The 23,002-nt window shown below is 32.5% G+C and overlaps 1 protein-coding gene across 1 annotated transcript in view; it reads left to right on the forward strand.

Moving 5' to 3' along the window:
- Positions 1-23,002, forward strand: part of LOC143237267 (guanine nucleotide exchange factor for Rab-3A-like) — a 46,784-nt gene that overhangs the window by 19,058 nt on the left and 4,724 nt on the right. Inside the window, exons 4-10 of the mRNA XM_076476331.1 lie at positions 1,516-1,611; positions 2,623-2,700; positions 13,301-13,543; positions 13,942-14,070; positions 17,007-17,086; positions 20,295-20,394; positions 20,925-20,991. Coding sequence (XP_076332446.1) covers positions 1,516-1,611; positions 2,623-2,700; positions 13,301-13,543; positions 13,942-14,070; positions 17,007-17,086; positions 20,295-20,394; positions 20,925-20,991 — 793 coding nt within the window. The remainder of the gene's footprint in view (positions 1-1,515; positions 1,612-2,622; positions 2,701-13,300; positions 13,544-13,941; positions 14,071-17,006; positions 17,087-20,294; positions 20,395-20,924; positions 20,992-23,002) is intronic.

The raw sequence follows: 23,002 nt of genomic DNA on the forward strand, positions 1-23,002 counted from the left end.
CATTCAATAGTTGATCCAGACAATACTTATTCTATGAACTTTTAAGGAAAATCCCAGCACTAGAGTTGTGCATCTGCTGACTTTTCTGGCTAATGCTTGCAGGTTTAAAAAAAAAAGTATTTAGGTCATCCATTGCACTATCTCTAGCAAAAGACCTTTTCAGCAGGCATTTGATGGGGAATCTAGCATATTCTCTGGGTCTACCCTACACATGTGCCTTCTACACTCTCAGGGAAACAGGGATCTAAACACTGGGGGCTAAAACAAGGGCCCTCTCTATAATGAGAAATAGAACACTGGTGTTCTTCCAGAGTATAGCTTAGTTCACTCAGTTTTATATATATAGATATATCACAATCTCCAAGTGGAATTTAGACATATATCACTATATCAGACTTGTATATCTGTCTAGCTTTAGCATACTTACAATGGCCAGAACCATCTGTATATGATGACAAAGTGGATGATATTTTAATCCAACTGTGATATATTACTACACACCCTATTTAAATACCAGGCAAGTTTTGGTTATGTAAGTATCCATTACTAATTATGTCCAATAGACAAATGTGTATATGGTGCCTTCTTTCTGCAACTGGTGAGAAGCCCAAAGTATCTTAACAGAAAAGGAGCTGTGCACAGATACTTATTTCAAATGCTCTTCCCTCACATCTGATTTTCACTGATGGTTGAGGACAAGCACCAACTATATTGTTTGAATTAAGCCCAACTCCACTACATTTATTGGCCATCTAACATCATGTATGCAAGTGCATGGAGGGTTATGTACCTATTATGCTCTTCTTTGCAACACCACGTAAGCCTTTCTCCTAATTGTGTTCACAGGTAAAGCATTTACCGTGGACAAGATGTAGTGTGATTTCCTATAGGTGTGCTCTCATGGAGACCACAGCTGTATAGTGTCAACCCTATGGGCTTCCTTCAGACACTAACTGAAGGGAGCTCATATAGGTAATTTTAGCACTGGTCCCTCCATCATCTCATTGGATATTAGCTTTCTGTGTCTGGAGGTGAGTGATCATACTGGAAGTTAACATTTTCCTTAATCAAAAACATATTTCTGATAAATATGTCCACTTCACAAACATTCCTGACCGTTCTCCCCACTTTTCCACTGTACCTTTATTTGAGGTCTTATTAAAGAATGAAATATTTTGCATATGAATATGGAAGGTTTATTTATGCAAGGAGGTGTCTCATTCCTATTGGTGGACAGTTTTGGTGCAATAATGCAATTTGGCATAAATTTTAGATGGGTGTTTTTACAAGACTGGTGGTACACAAGTCTCTCAGGCAGATTAGTGTGATTTCATGAGGAAAATAGATTTCTATGTATGGAGGTGAGTATCCATTGGAAATACCTTTTCAATTAAGGAAAATGTTAACTTTAATATGAAATTTTAATGTATTTCTTTTTAATACGAGTTTAACATTTCAATTAATGTTCAAAAGTGAAGATATGTGATTCCATGTATATGCTTTTTCTATATAAAGGAGCTGAAGTTAAAAGATGAAGAAGTTGCTCGTCTTTGTCAGATCAGAGATGAGGTTGGTGCTGAACTGGAAGAGTTAACTGCCAGTCTTTTTGAAGTAAGATTCTTAAATTTTCATTCAGTGTTCACTTTATAAATAGGCCTTTCATGGCCTAGTAATCAGCATACTGAACTGCAGACCAGAAAGTCAAAGATTTGAGTCAATTTCATCATTTGGTTAAGAGTAACTGTGTAGATGATGAACATACTGCTGACTGTTTGGCTTTTCTTTGCTAAGAATTTCTAAATTTCAGTAGGCTGAACCTAAACCCTTGTGTGTCTGACCCAATTATTTAGCTCATGCTGCAAAATTAAATTGTACAACCCAGTGGGTTTCAGAATCCCAAATACTTTATTGTTGAAGTCACTTCTTGAATTAATTGCATGATGAACCACTGGTTTTTTTTCAGCTCTTTTAATACTTTGAAAGTGCTGGACTTTCAGTTTTTTGTATACTATACACATTTTTTTGCATGACTTCTTGCATATCTTTTCACACGTGAAGTACAATTTATGTATCATCAATGTACTGCATTTAAGATCCTTCAAATGCTTAAAATTGTATTTTATGGAATTTGTTATACTGAATTGTAATCAGTGTGGTATTTTCAGTTCTTGAAGATCTGTGTTAGTTTTGTATAGATTTTTTTTTGTGCTGAATTACATGGGAGACTTCTAAAAACTTAAAATAATTTTGAAATATAATTTTTGTTTAATTTGTAACCCTTCTAAAATGATAAAACCCCTTCATTTTAAATTTTTGAACTCTGTTACAATATTTACAAAAATGTTAATAATTAACTACCAAAAACTATTCATATGTTTGATGAAAAAAAGAAATCAGTGATGTATTCTTGCTGAAAGTTATCATTCTCATCATTAACAGGTGAAATCCTAAAATTTATTGACAGTGTATTAAATTTATGAATCTTAAATATTGTCCTATAAAGATAGGTATAAAATTTTATAGACGAGTTTTGATCACTTAAAAAAAAGTTAACACAAAGTGAAATTGTTTGTTGTAACTTCTGAATTTTAAATGCATAAAATATTAATCATTCTTCTGTAGGAGGCTCACAGTATGGTTCGTGAAGCAAATATAAGACATGCAAAATCTGAAAAGCTATTAATGGAAGCAAATCTTAAGGTAAGCACTAAATTTTATCAAGAAGAATGCTTCCAATGTGGTACTTAGTCCTCTCACAAACTTAGCTATTCTTGTTCAGTGCCGCTCTCTATGAGCATGCCACAAGCTTTATGCTTACCCCTATTTTAGTTGAAAGAATAACATGTTTCTCATGCAAGTCATCACACATCATCAATAAGAGTATGCCATGCTCTATACTTCTCTACCAAACTATCACTTTTTTGGCAGCACTTGTTCTAGAACATGCTTCTTGTTTGCTTCAGCTTCAGTTTCAAAAAAGTGGTTGACTTTAATTTCCTTAGTTTTTATTCAGAAAGTTTTTTTTTTTTACTTTAAATTTTTATCAATTCCAATTGCATTATTTTTTTTACCATTTGAATTTGGTACTCTTCTTGAATAAATTCAGAAGTTTATGCTACCATTTTATGGGGCATACCAGTGATCAGCAATCTATCTTAAACTTCAGGAGTGGGTAGCCTGACAGTGGATTTATCTGTGTGGGAGATTGAATGTTACATAGGCCACCCTTTGTCCTTGGACCTTGCCCTGGTTCCTCCTAGGGAAGTCTGTTCATGCTGATGAACCTAATGTGGTTTTTTGGAATTTGTTTCTCAGGTATGTGACATTTTATCCCTTTCTCCTATTTCTTGTAAGTCACATTTTTCCTAACTATATAACCAGTCTTCCCACTCATTTGAGTTTTCCTCCCTCCCATTTTATTTGGGTTCATACTGATCAGTTTGTTTCATAATTAAGCAATGGAATTGGAGTACCTTGTTTCCTTTTGGCTTCAGATTAGTTTGCACTTTAATACCATCATGCTGACTATCTCTTTTTGAACCAACAGTTGTTCGGTTCCATATTGCCTTTATGAGCGGTGGCTCCTGAATCACATTCCAGTCTGACCCATGCCCACTATTCGTGTCTGCATCTTATCCTCACAATTCTTTTACAGTATCTTTCTTCTCTACACATCCTTTCTGAGCCTCTCCACAGAAATCCTGAGGGGGTTTTCTGAGAGCACCCTTTCCATTATTTCCTCTATTCTGTTTCATTTGTTGTCTTTGGCTTTGCATGTGCAGTTTTTCTGTTGTTGGGACCTTCTAACTTGTGATGCAAATTTGGCTTGGGTTCTTTTACTGTAGATTTATCTTCAGCATTTCTGTGCAGCCCCATTTCTTTGTTGATACATTTTTGACATGATCCTAGAAACAATAGAGCCATGGGTGGCATCAGGCTAAGAACAATTTACCCTTATTTATATTGTTGCACATTTGTTTTAGTTGGAGCCCCATATGTCACTTATTACCTTTTCCTATCCTTTCCCCTTCCCAACTTTTACCTGTCTCTTCTTCTTGGGGTGCTTTTTGTAATTTTTTTTAATGATACACCTCGCATTACCAGCAGTATTGGTAACTACCCTGTGGAATTTGTCCTAGTGGGAGCTGAGCTTACCAATTTTCTTTATCAATGATGTTCCTTTGTTGAGGATTAATGGGTTCTTCAGGTTTTATCAGAAGGATTTGTTGTCCTCTTACTTTCTCCACCTCTTATATCTCCTTTCCTATTTCCTTTTCTCCTCCTTGGAATCCCGTGATCAGTCAGCATCTCTCAGAAGTGACATGTTCTCCATCCTTCAATAGATTTCATTCCTAACTTTTTGTTCTTCCCAAGAAAACTGGGGATTTGAGACCAGTCATAGATTTAACTTGCCTCAATTGTTTTGTTTGCTTGCCTTGATTTATCATTGAATCTTTTCTCATCCTGGGGTGAACACTTTCTCTGGGTTTAGAGATGACCAAAATGGACATTAGCAACACTGATCTTCATACACCTACATCAACTTGTCCTCATCCTTAACTTTGGTTTGTCCATATCAGGGTGGTTTATTAATTTTAAGCTCTACCATTTAGGCATGCTTTGGCCCTTTACTCTTCATGTTGGTCAGTCTGAGCACTTGTTCAACATCTTCATGCACAGGGATTGAGTTTTCATTATTACAGAGTCAGCTAGCCATTTTTGGCCAGTTCTTCTAGCAACTTTTTGAATGAGAATGTTAATCAAACTAGAGAAGATCCTCCTAACACTAACTCAATATCTCATCCATTTTGGGGGTCTTTTTCAACATTTGTATCAGTCAGGCCTGGCCATCTCCATTAAATCTTTCATGACAGGTTACAGGTCAAGGCCATGTCATTATGTTTCTGGAATTGCATTCAAAACTTTATTGAACTGCTATTTTATGAATTTATGTCAATAAATTTGGAATTAATCAAAGTTTAGTATTATGTACGAGTTAATTTCTTAATTTAAAGTAACTATAAAAAGAACTAAACTATAGATTGTAAATCAAAGTTTAGTATTATATACAAGTTAATTTCTTAATTTAAAGTAGCTATAAAAAAATAATTTAAATGCAGATTTTAGTGAGTCACATGGTATGGTGAATGAAGCACTGGTTCAGATTAAATGGGTGTGATGTCAAAATACTATGTATGTAGTTTCACAAAAATTGAAACTCAAATTATCAATATTGACAAGCTAGAATATAAAATGTGAACATCATTTTTTTATATTGCTGAGGTATGGCTTACGTACTGAATCAAACACAGTAGCCCAGGTCACCTCTTTCCATTTTTAGAAACAGTCCTTTATATGTTCGTATTACAAAATATGACATGTGAATAACCAATCAACAGCTCAGAATCTCCTGTAGTGGTTTTCTCAGCCACTTTTAAATGTGAAAAGGCTGCCACATTATTTTGATCCAAGATTTCGGGGAGTTGGGGTGTGTCTGTAGTCTGCTCAAAGTTTCATACTTCTTTAGACCTATCACTCATCTATATTAGTCAGTGGGGCTCTCCCCATGTGCATGCATTTGCTACATGCCTCAATCACAAGTTACGACTCTTTTGGTTGATAGTCCCCCAGGATGTAACAGTCAATGCCTTTAGCCAAGATTGGTCCCACAAATATTTTTATATTTATCCTCATCTGATAACTTCATTGGGTTATCTCTCTCATCTATATTACTCCTTGGTGGGTACTTTTAATTGGCCAGCTCACCTGTGATTTCTGTGGTTAAAACACCTACTACTCTCACATCCTGTACCTCTTCAGCCTTTTCCCTCCATTCATCAACCTTGTTTGCTGGTTCTACTTCCTGCATCTTTATACCTGGTCCTTGGCAAGGAGATCTGGTTTCTCTCATCAAGTTGCTTACCTTTTAGCTGGTTCCATATGTCCTCCCATGGAAGTGGATCAGTGCAAATGGAAGATGTTCCACAGTTGGTATACAACTCTCATGCATGCTTCCTGCTTACTGTTATTTGAGTGGCAGGATTTTTTACTTGGTTATTTTATCTCCTCGATCTCAGATTATTGGGCAGCTTTATCCTACACCTCTCATTTTTCCTGATACTATAGAGTTTTCACTTCACTTGTTCTTACCATGCTTCTGTATCCTTCTGGTTGCATTGCTTTCCAAGGTGACATACCTTTACAAATTGGGATGTTAATTTGGTACTCCATTCCCCCACTTTAAACCATTTGCCTCATGTTTCTTTCCCTTAAAACATACTTTTCTTCTTCTTTTAGTCTGTTTACATCAGTGGTCAGATTTGTTTGTCATTGATGTTTAACTTAGTCACCATACCTGTCTTCTTCTTTATCCAGATCATTCCTTCATCCCAAAGACCTTACCTATTTCATTTCCTTCCATTCCTCATATTTGCTCTCAACTGGATCTGTGTTTGGTCAGGGCTCTTCATTGTTATATTGCCCATATGGCTTTCTTCCATGGTATCCTTTCGTGACTCTTTATCCCCTGGCATATTCCTCCCTTCATGATCTTCCACCTTTAACTCTGACTAATTAGGTCTGACTTTTGATCTAGCTGGCTTATTCCTTTTCCTTCCAGAATTTGCTTTGGGTGTCTTCTTGTTAGCTTAGACACTTCAACTTCCCCTTCACCTCTTGCTTTCATCATTTAGTGGAGGATATTCTACAATCAGGCATATGGGTTATGCCCATTATGTTCATCTCCCATTACTTAAATCATATTGTGGTCTCTTCATTAGGTTTTCATTTTCCACCTGTGGCTTTTCTTTAGACTTTGATGGGACTTTGAGTTCTATTCTCACTTTTTATACTTTTTGGGGGTCTTTTCTTCTTTCCTAATTATATGAATCTTGGTCTGTGGCAAGTGGTGCCTGACCAGGTATATTCTTTAACCTGAAATCTGCACTGTACAGTGATGTTGACTCATGCTTTATATTCTATGTCTTTACATTTCTCACTCTTAAAATGTGATGTTTCATAAGATCACTTGTAGGTGAAAAACCTTGCAATATTTTGCTTTATAAACACTCACCAGATTGTACCACTCACGAACTGCATGGATAAAGCATAAGTGGATAGCTGCCTGTCCCTACCATGCCTGTAGTTTACAGCTCAGTATGGTCTGCCTTTCAAAATGGAGTTGTGGTCACTCATTGCTCTATCTCAGGTAATGATGTTCCTCCAGACTTTCCTCTGCTTTTTCATCCTCCTTTCTTCTAGTAGAATATGGGAGTCCTTACCACTTTCCATTTCCAAGCTGCTGGGATGGTTGACTTTGGAGACATTCTCCTGAATAGGTTTCACTAAAAAAGATGGCTATAATCATTCAGTGCAGAGCAGAGCAGTAGTGTTTTGTGGGTGTAGATGAAGTACTGTCCTCTTTGCAATAGACATTTATGAAGGAGTAATATATCAAAATGAAGTTCACCTCTTTGGTTGAAAACTTTCATCCTACTCTTACATGGATGTCAATACCCTGAAGTTGTGTTTTGGATTTAGAGTAAAAGAAGTTGAAGTAAGTCCTCACACATGTTTTGGTTATCTGTCTTCTCTCTTGATTTCCTCCATCTGTGTTGTGGATCACAGAAGTGGTGTGTGGGATTGTTACACCACTGTCCATTGACTCTTCCCTCATCCTGTCATAATGTGGGGATATTGTTGTCGTTTAGATAGTTATGGTAAATTGGTGGAGTTGATTGCATACAGTAGACTGTTTTCAATACAATTAATGAGTCCTTGGATCGATAGTTCAGTGCTAATATTTGTGTCATGTCTGGGAGACCGCACAATTCTCAATACTGTACTTTCTTGGGTTTGAAGTGAATTCATTTTGATTCTTATCTTATCCCCACATGTATGCCAGTTCACAGCAGCATGGTTCTTAAATGTGTTGGTTTACTGAGTACGGGCCATCACTCCCTAACCACTCTACACCTGAGAGCAAATCTACTGTTTTACTCACTTTTCTCTGTGTGGGATTGAGTTATATTTATTTTATATGGTTTGGAACACTATTTTGACACAGTTCTTTCACACATATGTGTTCTTATCCTTTTCTACATTCCACAGAGGTGCAAAGAGTATACCTGGTTCAGAAAGTCCTCTGATTTGCAAATTCAGTTCTCTCGTTTCTTTATGCTGGTCCCTGTAACTCTTCAATGTATGGTTCTAGCTAATTTTGTGAGGAGGTAGTTACCATATTGGAAATTATAATTTTTTTTTACTGAAAATGTGTTTTTGATAGGTGTTTAACTCCTCTGAAACTTCCCACTCTTCCTCTCCAATTTACTCTGAGGTTTAGGTCTTTTGCCAAACTTCAAAGTAATAGTTTGGTAAAGAGTATAGTGGGAGTTGCATGCACCACATGAGCATGTCATGCACCTATTGGTGAGACATGGTGGAATCTTTCAATTCCAATAGGGGGAGTAGAAAGTTTATGACAGGCATATAAAAAGTTTGCATACAGAGGGCAGCACTGAACAAAAATAGGTAATTTTGTTAAAAGATACAAGTACCAATTGGAAATACATTTGCAGTGTAGGAAAATTATAACTCTCTGTATTATTGCATGTATGTAGAAAATAACTTCCTGAAAATTATTGACAACTCATCTTTGGATAAATAAAATATCTGAACTACGCTTTTATCTGTATGCATTGTGAAACTCAAAGTAGATATTGGTATATACACTAGTTGTTTTTGCACATAATTTGGACAATAAAAAAGTGTTGTCTTTAATGGTATTCTAGTTTTGTTAAAATGAAATTTATATGCTATTTTAGTTATAATTTCTGAAATAATATATTAAATGCAACATTGACTACAGATATTTGAACACATACCAAATTGATTTTAGAGGCTTACTGTGTGTTACAGTCCATATTGTTACATCCAATCATGCCCTAGTTGACAACTGAGCATCTTAACAATACCTCTGCATCATAGTTTTAATTGCAAAAGTTTTAGAAGTAAGGTTGTTACGACCAAAGCACACTACTCATCTGATATTACTTTCTGTAATCTACCTAGTGTACAAGAACAATGGTTTCCCAGTGCCTCTATTAATAGTGTGGTTGCACAAAATTCCATAGTTGCTTTGATTGGTATGTCTTCATATGGAATACCATAAATACCAATTCATTCTCAAGTTGCTCAAGGTTTGAAATGGTTAAAAGGGAGGTATGATTATAACCTTTATTTTGGTAAACCTACATACTTTTGGTATAGTTTCCAGATAAAGATCCTTTTTGATTATATTGCATACTGTTACTGAATGCTTTATGCATTCTTATATGCTACAACACACTGCATTTTGCTGAGTAGGTCTCTTTTTGAATGGTTTTGTTATCTCAAGTTGATTCATATTCCTTTATTTTCCAATGCCTTTAAATAAAATTGGAATTACATGAAATCTTAGAAATTCTAAATCCCCAATTTGAAGATATCTTTGTGATCTAAGCATATGAATATTTTAAATTGGAAAAGAATGTTATGCATCCTTCCCCAAAATGATTAGTCTTCACTGCCAGAACACTATCTATGTCACATCTAGAACACTATGTCAAACAATGTCAAAGTGCAACTCTGATATGTGCCTTTCCACATTGAGTTTATATCAGTTGTGGATGACATATTACTTGCATATTCAAAATCATTTTAATATAAGATACTCATCCTTGTATAAAAACTTGCAAGTTATATATATGTTTCCTACTGTAAGAACAAATGTTTTGGTTTTCAGTACAACTCAACCAAAGATATACTTGAAATGCAAGTAATATGGGTAACATACTGAGAGATCAACAACTATTTGGATTACTAAAGAAATAAGCAAATGAAAAGAAAGAAGAATAAGATAAATAAGAAGTAAATAACTACATGAATGAATTGGAGAACAGTTAGATGAATTTCATGACAAACATATACAAGGGGGAACATAAATATATCAGGTGTTGAAGTGTACATTTAATTTTAAACATTTTGTACATGAGTTATATTTCTTAAATTAGAATCTTCATGTCACTCTGCTTTCAAAAATTAATAGGAGAAGCTTTTTATAAAATTACAGCAATGTATTTGTGTAAAAGACCATTAACCATTGGTAGGGGACCATTTTAAATTTGGCTTTAATGTATCCTCATCGAAGTACATTGACTAATTCCTTAATAACTGTTTGTAGAAATACTGGGTTTCTAGAAATGGTTTATTATATCGTCAATCAAAGTAACTTTTAAATTATGAAAGATAAAGTATTAGTTGATTTACAATCCCTCAAATGTTATCGTGTCTTGCTAGTTTAGACCTAAAAAAAATGAACTGCAGCATCAGGCACGCAGGACTACTGCCATGGGCATTATACTTTCAAATCTTTGGTTTAAATACATTTACAAATGTCAGTCAGGTACTGAATCAGTAAAATATATAATGCAGTTTCACAACACATTCTTGAAAGTGTGTTTATTAGAACATGAAGATACCTGCAGAAGTGTACTGAGTTTAACAGAAGTCATGTAGAGGTAGTATAACACATGAAGGTGTTTCTACAACATTTCAAATTTTTTTTCATGGAAAAAGTTTCAAAATGTATACAGTCTTTTGTAAACATATTCATTATGTTTGAGAGACAAGCACATTTTTGTTCAACATGAGTCAACATTTCGTGGTGTGATTTTAATATCGGAGTGTGTGTATTTGAGAATGAATTGTTGAAAACTAGACCTATAGGATTAATAGAAAATAACAAATAGTATGTGTGTTTTCATTCATGGAAATATTAACTTAGTTATTTCCTATTTTAGAATTTTCATATCACTCTACTTTGAAGATTTTAACAGAGGAACTTGATAATATTGCTAGATCATTAGCTTTGATTTGTAAAGGAGCATTTTAATTTTTGGTTTAAAATCTGTTTATGTAAAAGAGTGGGCTTGTGTTTCAGCCTCACTGTCTTTTTGGAATGAATTTACAATTTAATGTTAGGGCTTTGTTGTAATGTTTCAATTTAAATGTGAATATTTTTCTAAGGAAAATATTCTAGTAAATTGAATAATTTATTATCATTCTTAATGAATTTATTTATGTCTGCTCAATCATATTGCTCCTTTTTAATGCTCTGTTTGAGAATGTAGTCTCAAGTCTTAAAATGATTGCATCCATGCTCTTCAAATGTTTTGTAATATAAACAATGAAGTTCTCTGGTATCTTAACTGAAGAAATTCATTTTGGCCTGAAGTATTATGGTTTATTGAAGAGATTAGTAATGTTTATCCTGTGTACAATCAACAATGCTAGATAACAAATGAAAAAATAAATTAATGGATATGATTTAAGCTTCATTGGTAGCACTTTCTCCTTTCCTAGTTTTACTGTTAAGTGTAATTTAAAATTCTATTTTGTTTTCTTTCAGACCTGTTAACAAATATTATAGTGATGTAAGTGATAGCTATCAATAGTTTTGTTGTGACTGAAAACAAATGTAATAACTTTATTAATTGAGGAGTCCTCATTTTGGCAGTGATTATTGATAATTATTGAATACTGAAAATAACTAATACAGTCATGTGAAGAAGTTAGGACACCCTATGAAAGCCTGTGTATTTGTGTAACATTTTTGGATATATAGATATTTAATCTCAATTTTAACAATACTGAAAGATTATAGGAGTATAACTAAACAATTAAAACTGAAGAAAATACTTTTCAAGATCTTCTGTAAATGTCATTCTACAAAAATGCATATTCTAATTGAAGAAAAAGTTAAGACACCCCCACATTTATTCCCACTTAAAATGGCTCAACTCACACACAAGTGTATCACAGCAGATGCACATGATTACAAGATTGTTACTCAGCATTTTGAATGAGGCTTGCCCAGTTTAAACCTCAGACATTTAGTTTGGTGTGTTCCTGAATGTTGAAGTGAGAATGAACACCATGGTGAGAGCAAAATAGCTCTCTGAAACCTTCAGAAAGACAATTGTAGCAACTTATGAGTCTGGTAAGGGATTGGATTTAGAAAGATCCCAAAAGATTTTGAAATCAGCTATTCCACTGTCCGGAAAATAGTTAACAAGTGGAGGGCTTTCAAAACAACTGCCAACATGCCCAGGTCTGGTCGTCCAAGCAAGTTCATTCTGAGAGCAGACTGCAAGATGCTAAAAGAGGTCTCCAAAAACCCTAAAATGTCATCACGGGACCACAACAGGCTGTAGCTACTGTTGATGTGAAAGTTTATGCCTCTACAATCAGAAAGAGACTGCACAAGTTTAACTTGCATGGGAGGTATGCAATGAGGAAACCTTTGCTCTCTAAGAGAAACATCAAGGCAGACTGAAGTTTGCCACAGAGAATGTAGACAGACCAGGACTTCTGGAATAATGTTCTTTGGACAGATGAGTCCAAAATTGAATTATTTGGACACCAGAACAGAGGACATGTTTGGTGTAAACCAAATACAGCATTCCAGGAAAAGAACCTCATACCAACTGTGAAGCATGGAGGTGGAAGTGTCATGGTTTGGGGCTGCTTTGCTGCAGCAAGACCTGGACAGCTCCCAATTATAGAATCCACCATGAATTCTACTGTGTATCAGAGGGTGCTTGAGGAATATGTGAGTACATGTGTAAGAAAATTAAAGCTGAAGCGGAACTGGACCCTGCAACACGACAATGACCCAAAACATATCAGTAAATCCACCAAGGACTAGCTGAAAACTAAGAAATGGAGAGTCCTGGAATGACCAAATCAAAGCCCAGATCTTAATCCTATTGAGATGCTGTGGGGTGACTTAAAACGGGCTGTACATGCAAGAAACCCCTTAAACACCTCACAGCTGAAAGAATTCTGCATTGAAGAGTGGGGCAACTTTTCTTCAGACTGATGTCAGGGACTGGTAGATGGCTACAAGAAGCGTCTCACTGCAGTTATTTCAGCCAAAGGGGGTAACACTAGCTATTAGGGGGTAGGGTGTCCTAACTTTTTCCTCGGTTAGAATATGCATTTTTGTAGAAATACATTTACAGAAGATCTTGAAAAGTATTTTCTTCAGTTTTAATTGTTTAGTTATATTCCTATAATCTCTCAGTATTGTTAAAATTGAGATTAAATATCTATATATTCAAAAATGTTACAAAAATACACAGGCTTTCATAGGGTGTTTTAACTTTTTCACATTACTGTATATGTGTTAAACATTTTCATAATTAGAAAATTATATATGATGGTATTGAAATATCTTTGAATTTTTAATCATGTTACATAGAATGATGTTATTCAAGCTGAAGTTCAGGCTTTGAAAACCCTCGTAATTACTTCAACTCCCAGCATGCCTAATCACTATCTTCACCCTCAACTTGCTGGCAGGCATAGTGGTGTTAATGCTGTCCTACGCTCAGGACACAAACGTTCTCCTAGCAACTATGAATTAGGCTCACAAACAGAATCTCCTCCATGCTCACCTGTTAAAGGAACTTCAACCTTTGGTAGTAGCACAGATAATTCAGAAGTGAGTGTTTGTGAATTTTTATTTTGTTTCTTATTCTTATACGGAAGTGTCTAAGAATGAAAACCTTATTGGAAAAAGAATATAAATTTATGCTATTATTTCTTACTTTCTTGCCAAATATTGCACTTGAATAAGCATTTCTCATGATGAAAAAATTTGAATCTGTGTAGTGCTTTAGTAAGAACCTGTTTTAAACAGGTTTATTATTTTGTGCCTTAGTATTTAATCTAACAGAAGTATACTTCTGAGTATTTATATAATAACTGAAAAGATTAAAAGGAGAATTTAAACATTTTAAAACTGAAATTAAATTTTTAGGTACTATAATTTAAGAGCTTTTCTTGTGTTTTTATATTAAAAATTCATGTGATTCAAGTTTCTTGGTTTGTTATTTACAGGTGGACCCAGTATGCCATGAGGAATTTGTTAGTTGGAGAAAAAATCCTCATCTATTAAAAACACACCCTTTTCTGATGCGTATCTATAAAGAAGACATCTGGCCTTGCTTGAGATTTTCAAATGAACAGGTAGAATTCTTTGATTGTAGTATTTTGATAATTTTATTTAATAAAAATTATGATATTTATTTATTTTCTAACAAAATGTCACATATGCAAATGACAGCTGAGCTGAATAATGGATTTGTGTGTAAAAGTGATTAATAAGTTATTAATCAAAATTAAAGCAGGCATGCATCAAGTTTTAAATAAAAGTAACCATTTAAAAGCTAGAATGTGATATGTTATTGAACTCTTAAAAAGGTTAAAGGAAGATTTGTTATCTTTATTATTATGTTGCCCACCGTCTTTGATAATATGGTAATGAATACCTAGGCCTTACAATCTAGTCTTCTATTGCTGATGATGTTTTGTGTGATGGAGAAGGATTTTGTATGGCACACTGAAATAAGTGTTAGTCCACTTTTGAAAAGAAAAGTCTATCAGTTGGACATGAATGATGACTCCAGAGGACCCATTTGAACAAAGGAAAGAGACAGAAACCAGTGGGAGGTGCATATGCTGATTGTATGTTTATGAGTGATATTATGTGAATTCCCTGTTGTACTTGCATCTTTCCAAAAGGACTAGCTCAATGAGTTCAACTCACTGCTGGACAATGTCTCATTAACATCCATCCTATATAAAGATGCTTCATCATGGTTTAGTGGTGATAACACATTAGCTTGATAATTGCCAGAGTTAATTATGGATTTTTCCTCAACTCTAAATGTTTAAATTCCCATTGTAGCTGTTAATTTCTTTGACCATAATTCCTTGGAAAAGTTTTTAACATCCTTTGTACTAGTTTTGAAATGTTGTGTCATTAGCAGTATAATACTAAATCCTGTTTCTTACATCTAAGTATACTTGTATTTCATTCACTGTGGTGAAATACTTCTGTATGTCAGAGTCCACATACTGCTTGTGCAGTTTTCAACGGTTGATCTTCCACTTGGCTGTGTGCTTTAGGATAAACAAGTGAACATGGATCTGGTGGTACCTTGTTCCTACTTTAGCTTAATGGACTGTGTTCTATAGTAAGTTATTTAACTTTCTTCGCTACCTCTGGTGTGTGATTGGTAGTCACTTTTAAAACAGTCTTTTTTTTCTTTCTTTATTGTTGGAGTCACAAATTCATTTGCTTTACTAATATAGTTCAACACTACAGGCATTCCTTTCTACAAAACATCAAAGTGTTATGCCGTACATAGTTTTATAATTAAATGATAAAAGTGTTAAATAGTATTGACACCACATGTGATTATATATGTGAACAGTATTTTCTAAATACTTCTATATATGTTTGAGATTTTCTGTGATGAACTTTTCATGCCTGACAATGTTTTTGCATTTATTAAAAACAAGCAATATTTATCCTTTCACATTTAACTTCTTAATTAAAAAATACTTAAACCTCATTTTTTTCTGTATTTTGTAAGGTGTGTGTGCACTCTGATTTGTCCACTTGAGTTTTCTAACTTGGATAATTGGGTCATGCAGTTTTGCATTAATTAGAAACAAATTATACTTAATTGCAAGCAATATAACATTTAACCCTCCTACATTCTTGATTTGCTGAGATAGCAATAAATTTGTCAAACCTACCAGAGAAGCACCTCCCATCCTCTCACTCTATTTGTAATTTGCTTATAAAGCCAAATAAAATTTAATAGTTTTGGTGCATTTTACTTTAGTGTTTCAAAATGCATATTATTTGAATAAACAAATAACTAAAATATGATTATTAGAAACTTTTCAGCTTAACTTAATAGAGCTTTAGTAAAATGAAATGTTTAAAATTTCACAAACTCCAGTGTTAGATAATCACATGCTGCTAATGAAAGCTCTATGGAAAGCAGTGAATGGTCTTTGCAATGATTTTTTTGCTTTTCACATGATAATGAATACTTCACTGGGTACAAAGGATAGTATAAAACTTTAAAGTCAAAGGAAAGGTGTCAAAAACTTAACATTTGAAACTGTTAAATTCAGCTCGAATCAATACTGCAGTCAATGCTTAGTTTAAAAGAAATTGAATTATTTATTGTATTTCATAGTTTCTGACTTCAAATGACACTATACATTGATCATTTTGCTACAGTAAAAGTCAAAAGTAGAAGAAAGTAAGAATATATAAAATTTTACAAAAAAAAATGTTACTTAAGGGGTTCTAGAGTCATGCAAATGTACTGTAAAACTTTGAGGTGAAAAGATTTTTAATAATAGTATGAAAGTCATGTTTTGATCAGACTTGGTAAAACCTTTGGTAATGCACAGACAAATCTTTAGTAAAATAGGTCATTAAAATATTGTTGAAAACATATCACAGCTGACAGAGATATTGATGGTACCATATTTAAAGTTGAGGTTATTGTTTACAGGTAAATCTTTGTTATACTTTGTCTGTATGATTTGCAGTGAGAGCAGTTTGTTTTTAATCAGTAAGATAAGATATAAAGGGAAGTTATTTGATATGTATCAACCAGTTTGATTTGATGTGTAAAATGAAGCTTTCTAATTGGTAATATAAAAGTAGAAATTCGAGAGTATATTTTTATTTTTTTATTAAAACAGTATTTAACAATATTTTATATTTCAAGCTAAAAAGTGATATAATTATTGTTTGTTTGACTGAGAAGTTAGATAATATTATAAAGTGTGCATCAGTTTATCAGTTTGTGCTAAGAATAATGGTGATTTTATGAGTTGTTAGCATACATTGTAAGTAGTAAACAACCTTATTTATTCTTGTCTTCTAAATACTTGTTTCTTATCTGTATTTAGTAGTTGATTGTAAATTTTAAGTGTTTATCTATCTGACCATTCATATATATATACATATGTATAACAAAAACTTTGCAGTGTCAAAAAATTCAAGATTTTAAATTATTGCATCAGTAAAAAAACAATTATTTTTATGGTTTTTTATAGTAAACCTTCAATCTAATATGTGTTGTTTACAGCTTGCAAATGAAGTTTTAAAAGCCATAGAAGACAACAGTATTGTCATTGAAGCTGTCAGTAGCAAAACTCCCTTTCCAAAGTATGTATCCTGTTTTATTGTTGTTAGAAAATTTAATTGTTTGTGTGTGAGTCTGTGTGTTGATAAAAAAGAAGTGAACTTAAAAAACTATAAACAATTTTAATAAAATATTTAACTTCACGTATGGTGTACTTGCATTAAGAAAAGAGTATGTGATAACCTTTCAACCACATGTCATAATAACTTATCTAAAGGGGTACAACCACTTCATGCAAAGCCCACAGAAACACGTGGATTTTTATCATTTAGAGAGTAAAAAAAAATTCTTGCATTTCTTTGAATTCAATGCCTTCTAGGGTTCAAATCCTCGTCACACTAAACGTGGTCACCCTTTCAGCTGTGGGAGTGTTACAATGTTACAGTCAATCTCACTCTTCATTGGTAAAAGAGTGGCCCAAGAGTTGGCAGTGGGTGGTGATGACTAGCTGCCTTCCCTCTTGTCTTACACTGCTAAATTAGGGACAGCTAGTGCAGATAGCCCCTTGTGTAGCTTTGCACAAAATGCAAAACAAACCAAATCAATTTCATGTCAGTAGTGATTTACTTCTTTAAGATCACCGTCAACAATCAACACATAAGTAGAATAGTGTTTCCCTCATCTTTGATCTATCATTTTTTTAAACTTTTTGTTTGTTCTAGGTATGTGCAGTTTTCACACAACCCATGGTCAAGAAAGTTGTGAAGTTACTTTTGTTCTATCTGCCTGTAGTTCTGTATCATTTGCCTCATATAACAACTTGTCTGTTATGCGTAAAATAGTTGTAAGGTTGCTCTTAATGTAAGCAGCAGTTTTCAGTATTTGTTGTGCAGAAGCTCTCTCAAGTTTGTAACCTCCATTATTTTTTTATTGACAGTGACATAGGTGGTGTCTGCATTCTAAGAATATAACATTATGGAATCTGTGATCTGTCAGTTAACTTACTCTCAAGCTCAGTCCCTGCTAAGTCAAGTTTAATACAGATATTTTTCAAAGTATAATCAGTAAAGTTAACTTGTTCTCAATAAAACTTTTGATAAATTCTTAGGAATGTTTAGAGAGTTAACTGTCTAGAAGAGTCCTGCCTTTCATACTGAGCACTTGTTTAATTTTGATTGCTCTTGAAAATTAAGGAAAGGTTGTTTTCTCTGTGTGTTTTACATTCTATCCAGTATCTCTCTTTAAAAGTCAGTAATTTCAGAATTATTTTGTAATGTTTCCAGGTTGATTCTCCCATTAGATAGTGGAGTTACTTTATTTAATGTTGCAAGAAGTCAGTTTTAACTGAAAATACTACACATAAAACTACTGACAAAGGTAATTTTAAATTTGAAAGTTACCATGAAAAACTTCTTTGTAGGTATAATCAATAATAATAAAATGAAGGAAACTGCAGTGATTTTTCAGGTAATATTTTCCAAAGTATTCCAACTGCTCTGCTGCTGCAAACCCCCCCCCCCCCACATTAATTTGCAATCCTCTTCATCATTAGTGATATTTAAAATGTATCACCCTACTCTCACCAATTGTCAAATGTTCATCTATTTTCATACTTTCTATGCTTGTGCTTCAGTGTTTTCTGCCAGCAAGTCAAAGCACAAACATGAAATTTAAGTCATTTCAATCAAGTCTAGAGCAAGAGTTAATAAGCATCTAAAATGTGTTAAAAATTGACCCCAAATTGATTTTTAGAGTTTTAATATTATAACTTCTAATATGCTTGTGTATCTTCAAGGAATTTCCCAGGCTTTCAGTAAGCATTAAAAGTCATTTATAGACAAAAAAGTCAGAATTTTCTGTCGAGTATTTTCATTAAAACTTTTTACATTAATATAAAGAATCAAACTGTTGAGTGTAAAGTGATTTTCATGTTAATATTAAAAATAGTTTTTCTTCATCTGAAAAATCTCAAATTTCATTTGCCAAAACCTTTAATACTTCCTAAAAAAATTTCAGGTATTTTTTTTCCAGGAATACTATGAATTTTATACAAGGTTGGTCAGTTTGACTGATCTGACAACCAACAAGAAAAAAATCAAAATGAATCTAAATCACTTTTTTTTTCTTTCAGAATAACTTGAAACAGTAACATGAAACAACATTTTTTATCCTAAAGAGCATTAAGCTCTTAATAGTACATCTGTTTACACACATTGTTTTACTGCTGTTTGAATCATGTCTAACTAATATTCCAATGATAAAAAGTTGTAAATCACTTGGCAAATGTGACACTGACATTATCCTATTGAATTAGGTAATGCACAGGCTACTCGTAATTTGACAGCATACGTTATTTAAACTTTTATGGTTATAATTATTTCACCTGATCTAACCTAAAACGTTTGCAATTTTTATATTTTGGCTACTTTTATATTAATAAAGAATACACATGAAAAACAAAATATATAATACTTACCTGTGTTTTCTTTTCCTCTTTTTCTGTCAACTTTCGAAGAAATTTAAACCTACTTTTTTGTTTTAATGGTACTATAGGCTAGATAACTTTTTATTTAATTAAGTAATGCACCACAGAACACAGAAAATATTCCACGAAAAACAATGTTCTTAATTAACACAATTGTTTTAGCTTTCTCACTATGCAGCAAGAGCTGTTAGAAATTTAGCAAAGCTAGTCCATGTGTTTCCCATGGGAATAAAGTTGGAACTAGAAGTAAAATAGACAATTATCTGTCCAAAAACAACATAATGTAATACACAGTTTGATAGATTAAAATATTGGCTTCCTATTAGTACAAATAATATAGTATTAAACATCTCAGATAACTATTGGCAATTTTCGAGATAGGATGTGACAGATGGACATGGCAGGAGGAGCCTGATTTTCAATTTTATGGCTCTGTAACCAAATAAGATTGAAAGCTGTAAAAATTATGCATTGCCTTAGTAATGACAACATTGTAATGAGGGATTTACATTAAATTTTATACTTGGAAGGTGGTAAACAAGTTAGAGAAGAGGGGATGCATCCAAAAACAAATGTCCCAATTCTCATACTAGTGGAAATTCAAGATTTTTAAAAATATTTTCTTTCAAATTCTTAAATTTAAAATTTGGATTATTAGCTTTATTTGTATACAATGACAAGAAAGTAGTTTAAATTATAACTCAGATAGTCTTATGACACATGCAGAAAAGGAAGTCCATAACAGAAGGTTTACCCTTAAATATTACTCCTGAAGTTTAGTTTTTGTTTTTTTCCATTTGTTTTAGAAAATGCTGTCTGTTAGAAATGCCAAGACTGTGCAAGTACAGAATGAAACTTGGAGAAGAGAAGCAGTGGTATTACCTCTCTCAGCTTTGTCGAAATAGGGTAAGCTTTAGGAAATAGAAGTTAGACATCAGCTGATCCACAAATAAAATGTATTGACTTGTTGATATACAAAGAAAAAATTAATGATGGTTAATCAGTTTTAGAGAAAAAAAAAACTTAAAGTATTATGTGCATGTGTGTGCCTTAAAAATTTCCTTTTCCCCTAACAAAAATGAAAGTGTGTCATAAAGGCTTAATGCTTTCTTTGACTGTCCATACTTTTGCAATAAACTGCAGTTTATTTTTGCAATAAAACTTTTGCAATAAACTTTATAATTATCTAGGAAGCTTTATAGATTACATAAACAAAATTTAGAAATTTTCAGATGAATAAAAGTATTTGTAAATCTTAACATGAAAAGTCATTTTCTGAAAGTGTGCCAAAGCTTGTAATGATACATTTATTGCATTAAAAGTTAAATATGTAAACTGTAATGAGTAAAAAATAGTTACAAACTCAGTCAATTTGACTGAGCCTATGTGAAAACAATTAATGGGTTTAATGTTTTTGTTTTGTTGTTTTATTTCAGATAGCATCTGTTTGTGAATTCTTTTGCTACCTGAGGTACATTCAACAAGGGTTGGTTAAATGTGGTGGTAAGTATGTGTTATTTTAATAAATCAAATTAATCATATATCAGATTTCTAACAACTGTTTGGTCTAAAACTAATAAAGTCATTCTTAAAATTTAAAAAAAAGAAGTGATGAGAAGTCTATAATATCATAAAAACAAGTCAATACACCACAATATTAAAGCATTTAATAATTATAATGCATTAATATATCATTTAGGCACTCTTACTGTTAACAACATTTTTTATCATAATTGCAATAACATTTCATAAGTTTTGGCCACTGTAGGAGATTTGGGTTAGTCCTAAATTTATACAATAAAATAACTACAAAATAATTTTTAGGAATACAAAATTAATAATAAAAATAATAATATTCAAAAGTGTTTGAACATCATAACTAGTAATATTACTCAAACTTAAAAAAAATTATAAATGGAGTATGCCATTATTTATTCAATATAAAATATGCTTAACTCTTCTCATATGGAACTGTTTCATGTGACTGACCTTGTAACCTTAAAATAAACATCAGAGTTTCCATATCATAAATTTTAATGCATATTGTATATCTTCACAAAATTTACTAAGCTCTTAGTAAACATTCATTACAAATATTTTTGTACACAAAAAATGTAGTCTTTTACTGAAAATTTGTCCATGAAAATATTGAGTTAGTGTAAAGTGATAAATGAAAAATATTTTTCTGCATCTTCAATTGTTCAACTGCTGAAACCTCCTAGATAAAATATCTAATTTTGATAAAAGTTTTGATAAATATTTTGTATGTTATTTTATCAGACCTAACTCTATGTGGACATAACATTAAAGTCAGATAGCCCAATGTGGCTTTGCTATAAGGAAAACATACAATTTGGACACAATTCATTTGACTGACTGTGTAACCACCATAAAAAATATAAAATAAATCTAAATTGCCCTTTCTGCCTTTTCAGAATAACTACAGATTATAACATGAAGCAACAATGTTTATTCTAAATAGCTCAAGGCTTGTAACAATATACATCTGATTATATTTAATTTTATTGTTTTATTGGCATGTCTAATTAATTAATTAATGTTTATGAGTGACACAGTGCGTAAGCTGCTTGCAAACATACCTTTTAAACAATTTTTATTATTTGTCTTTTTCTTACCTAATCTATTCTAATGCATTTCTAATTTTTATATTTTAGTTATTATAATAATAATAAAAAGTAATATGCCTGAAAAACAATAAATATAGTACTTACCTTTGAACTAGTTTTTTTGCTGTTGGTTACTGATGAAATTTAAGCCTACATTTTTATGCTACTAATATGAGTACATTAAATAGTTTTTGTTTACTTAAATGATTCTTCTAATGACACAGAATAATAAAACACACAATAAACATAATAAATGTTATCATAATTAAATAGGCTTTCTAACTATTGCATTTAAAACTTAAAATAATTAACTAAGCTTGTTTTGTCAACACTGCATGCTAAACTTTTAAAGATGAAGTAAAGTCAGTTTGTACTGAAAACAATATTATATGTTATTTAATATATTAAATCTTGCCCTTCTGCTGGTTGTAATTATTATAGTATAAAACATCAGAGAGAACTATTGTTAATTTGGGAAAGAGAGGACATGATAGATGAGAATTGCAAGTGGGTCTGATTTTGTACTTTATGACTCCATTAACAAATAAGACTGAAGGCTATAAAAATTAAGCTTTGTCTTAGTAATGTCTATATTATAATGAGTAATTTACATTAAATTTTGTACTTGAGAAAATGGTGATAAATACATTTGAGAAGGGAGAAGATACGGAGAACAAATGTTACGATTTTCATATTTGGGAAGTTTGAAGATTTTTGTAACATTTGTTTATAAAAGTAAAAAGTTAAAACTTGTATTAAAATTTGACTTATTAATTGTTTTTATGCCAAATTTATTTGTATACCTTGATAATAAAGTACTTTTAATTAAATTTTAAATGTAATTCTAATGGGTTGTGACATGCACACTTTGACCTACCAACAGCATA

The sequence above is a fragment of the Tachypleus tridentatus genome, chromosome 13, assembly GCF_004210375.1.
Source record: "Tachypleus tridentatus isolate NWPU-2018 chromosome 13, ASM421037v1, whole genome shotgun sequence".
NCBI classification, from domain to species: domain Eukaryota; kingdom Metazoa; phylum Arthropoda; class Merostomata; order Xiphosura; family Limulidae; genus Tachypleus; species Tachypleus tridentatus.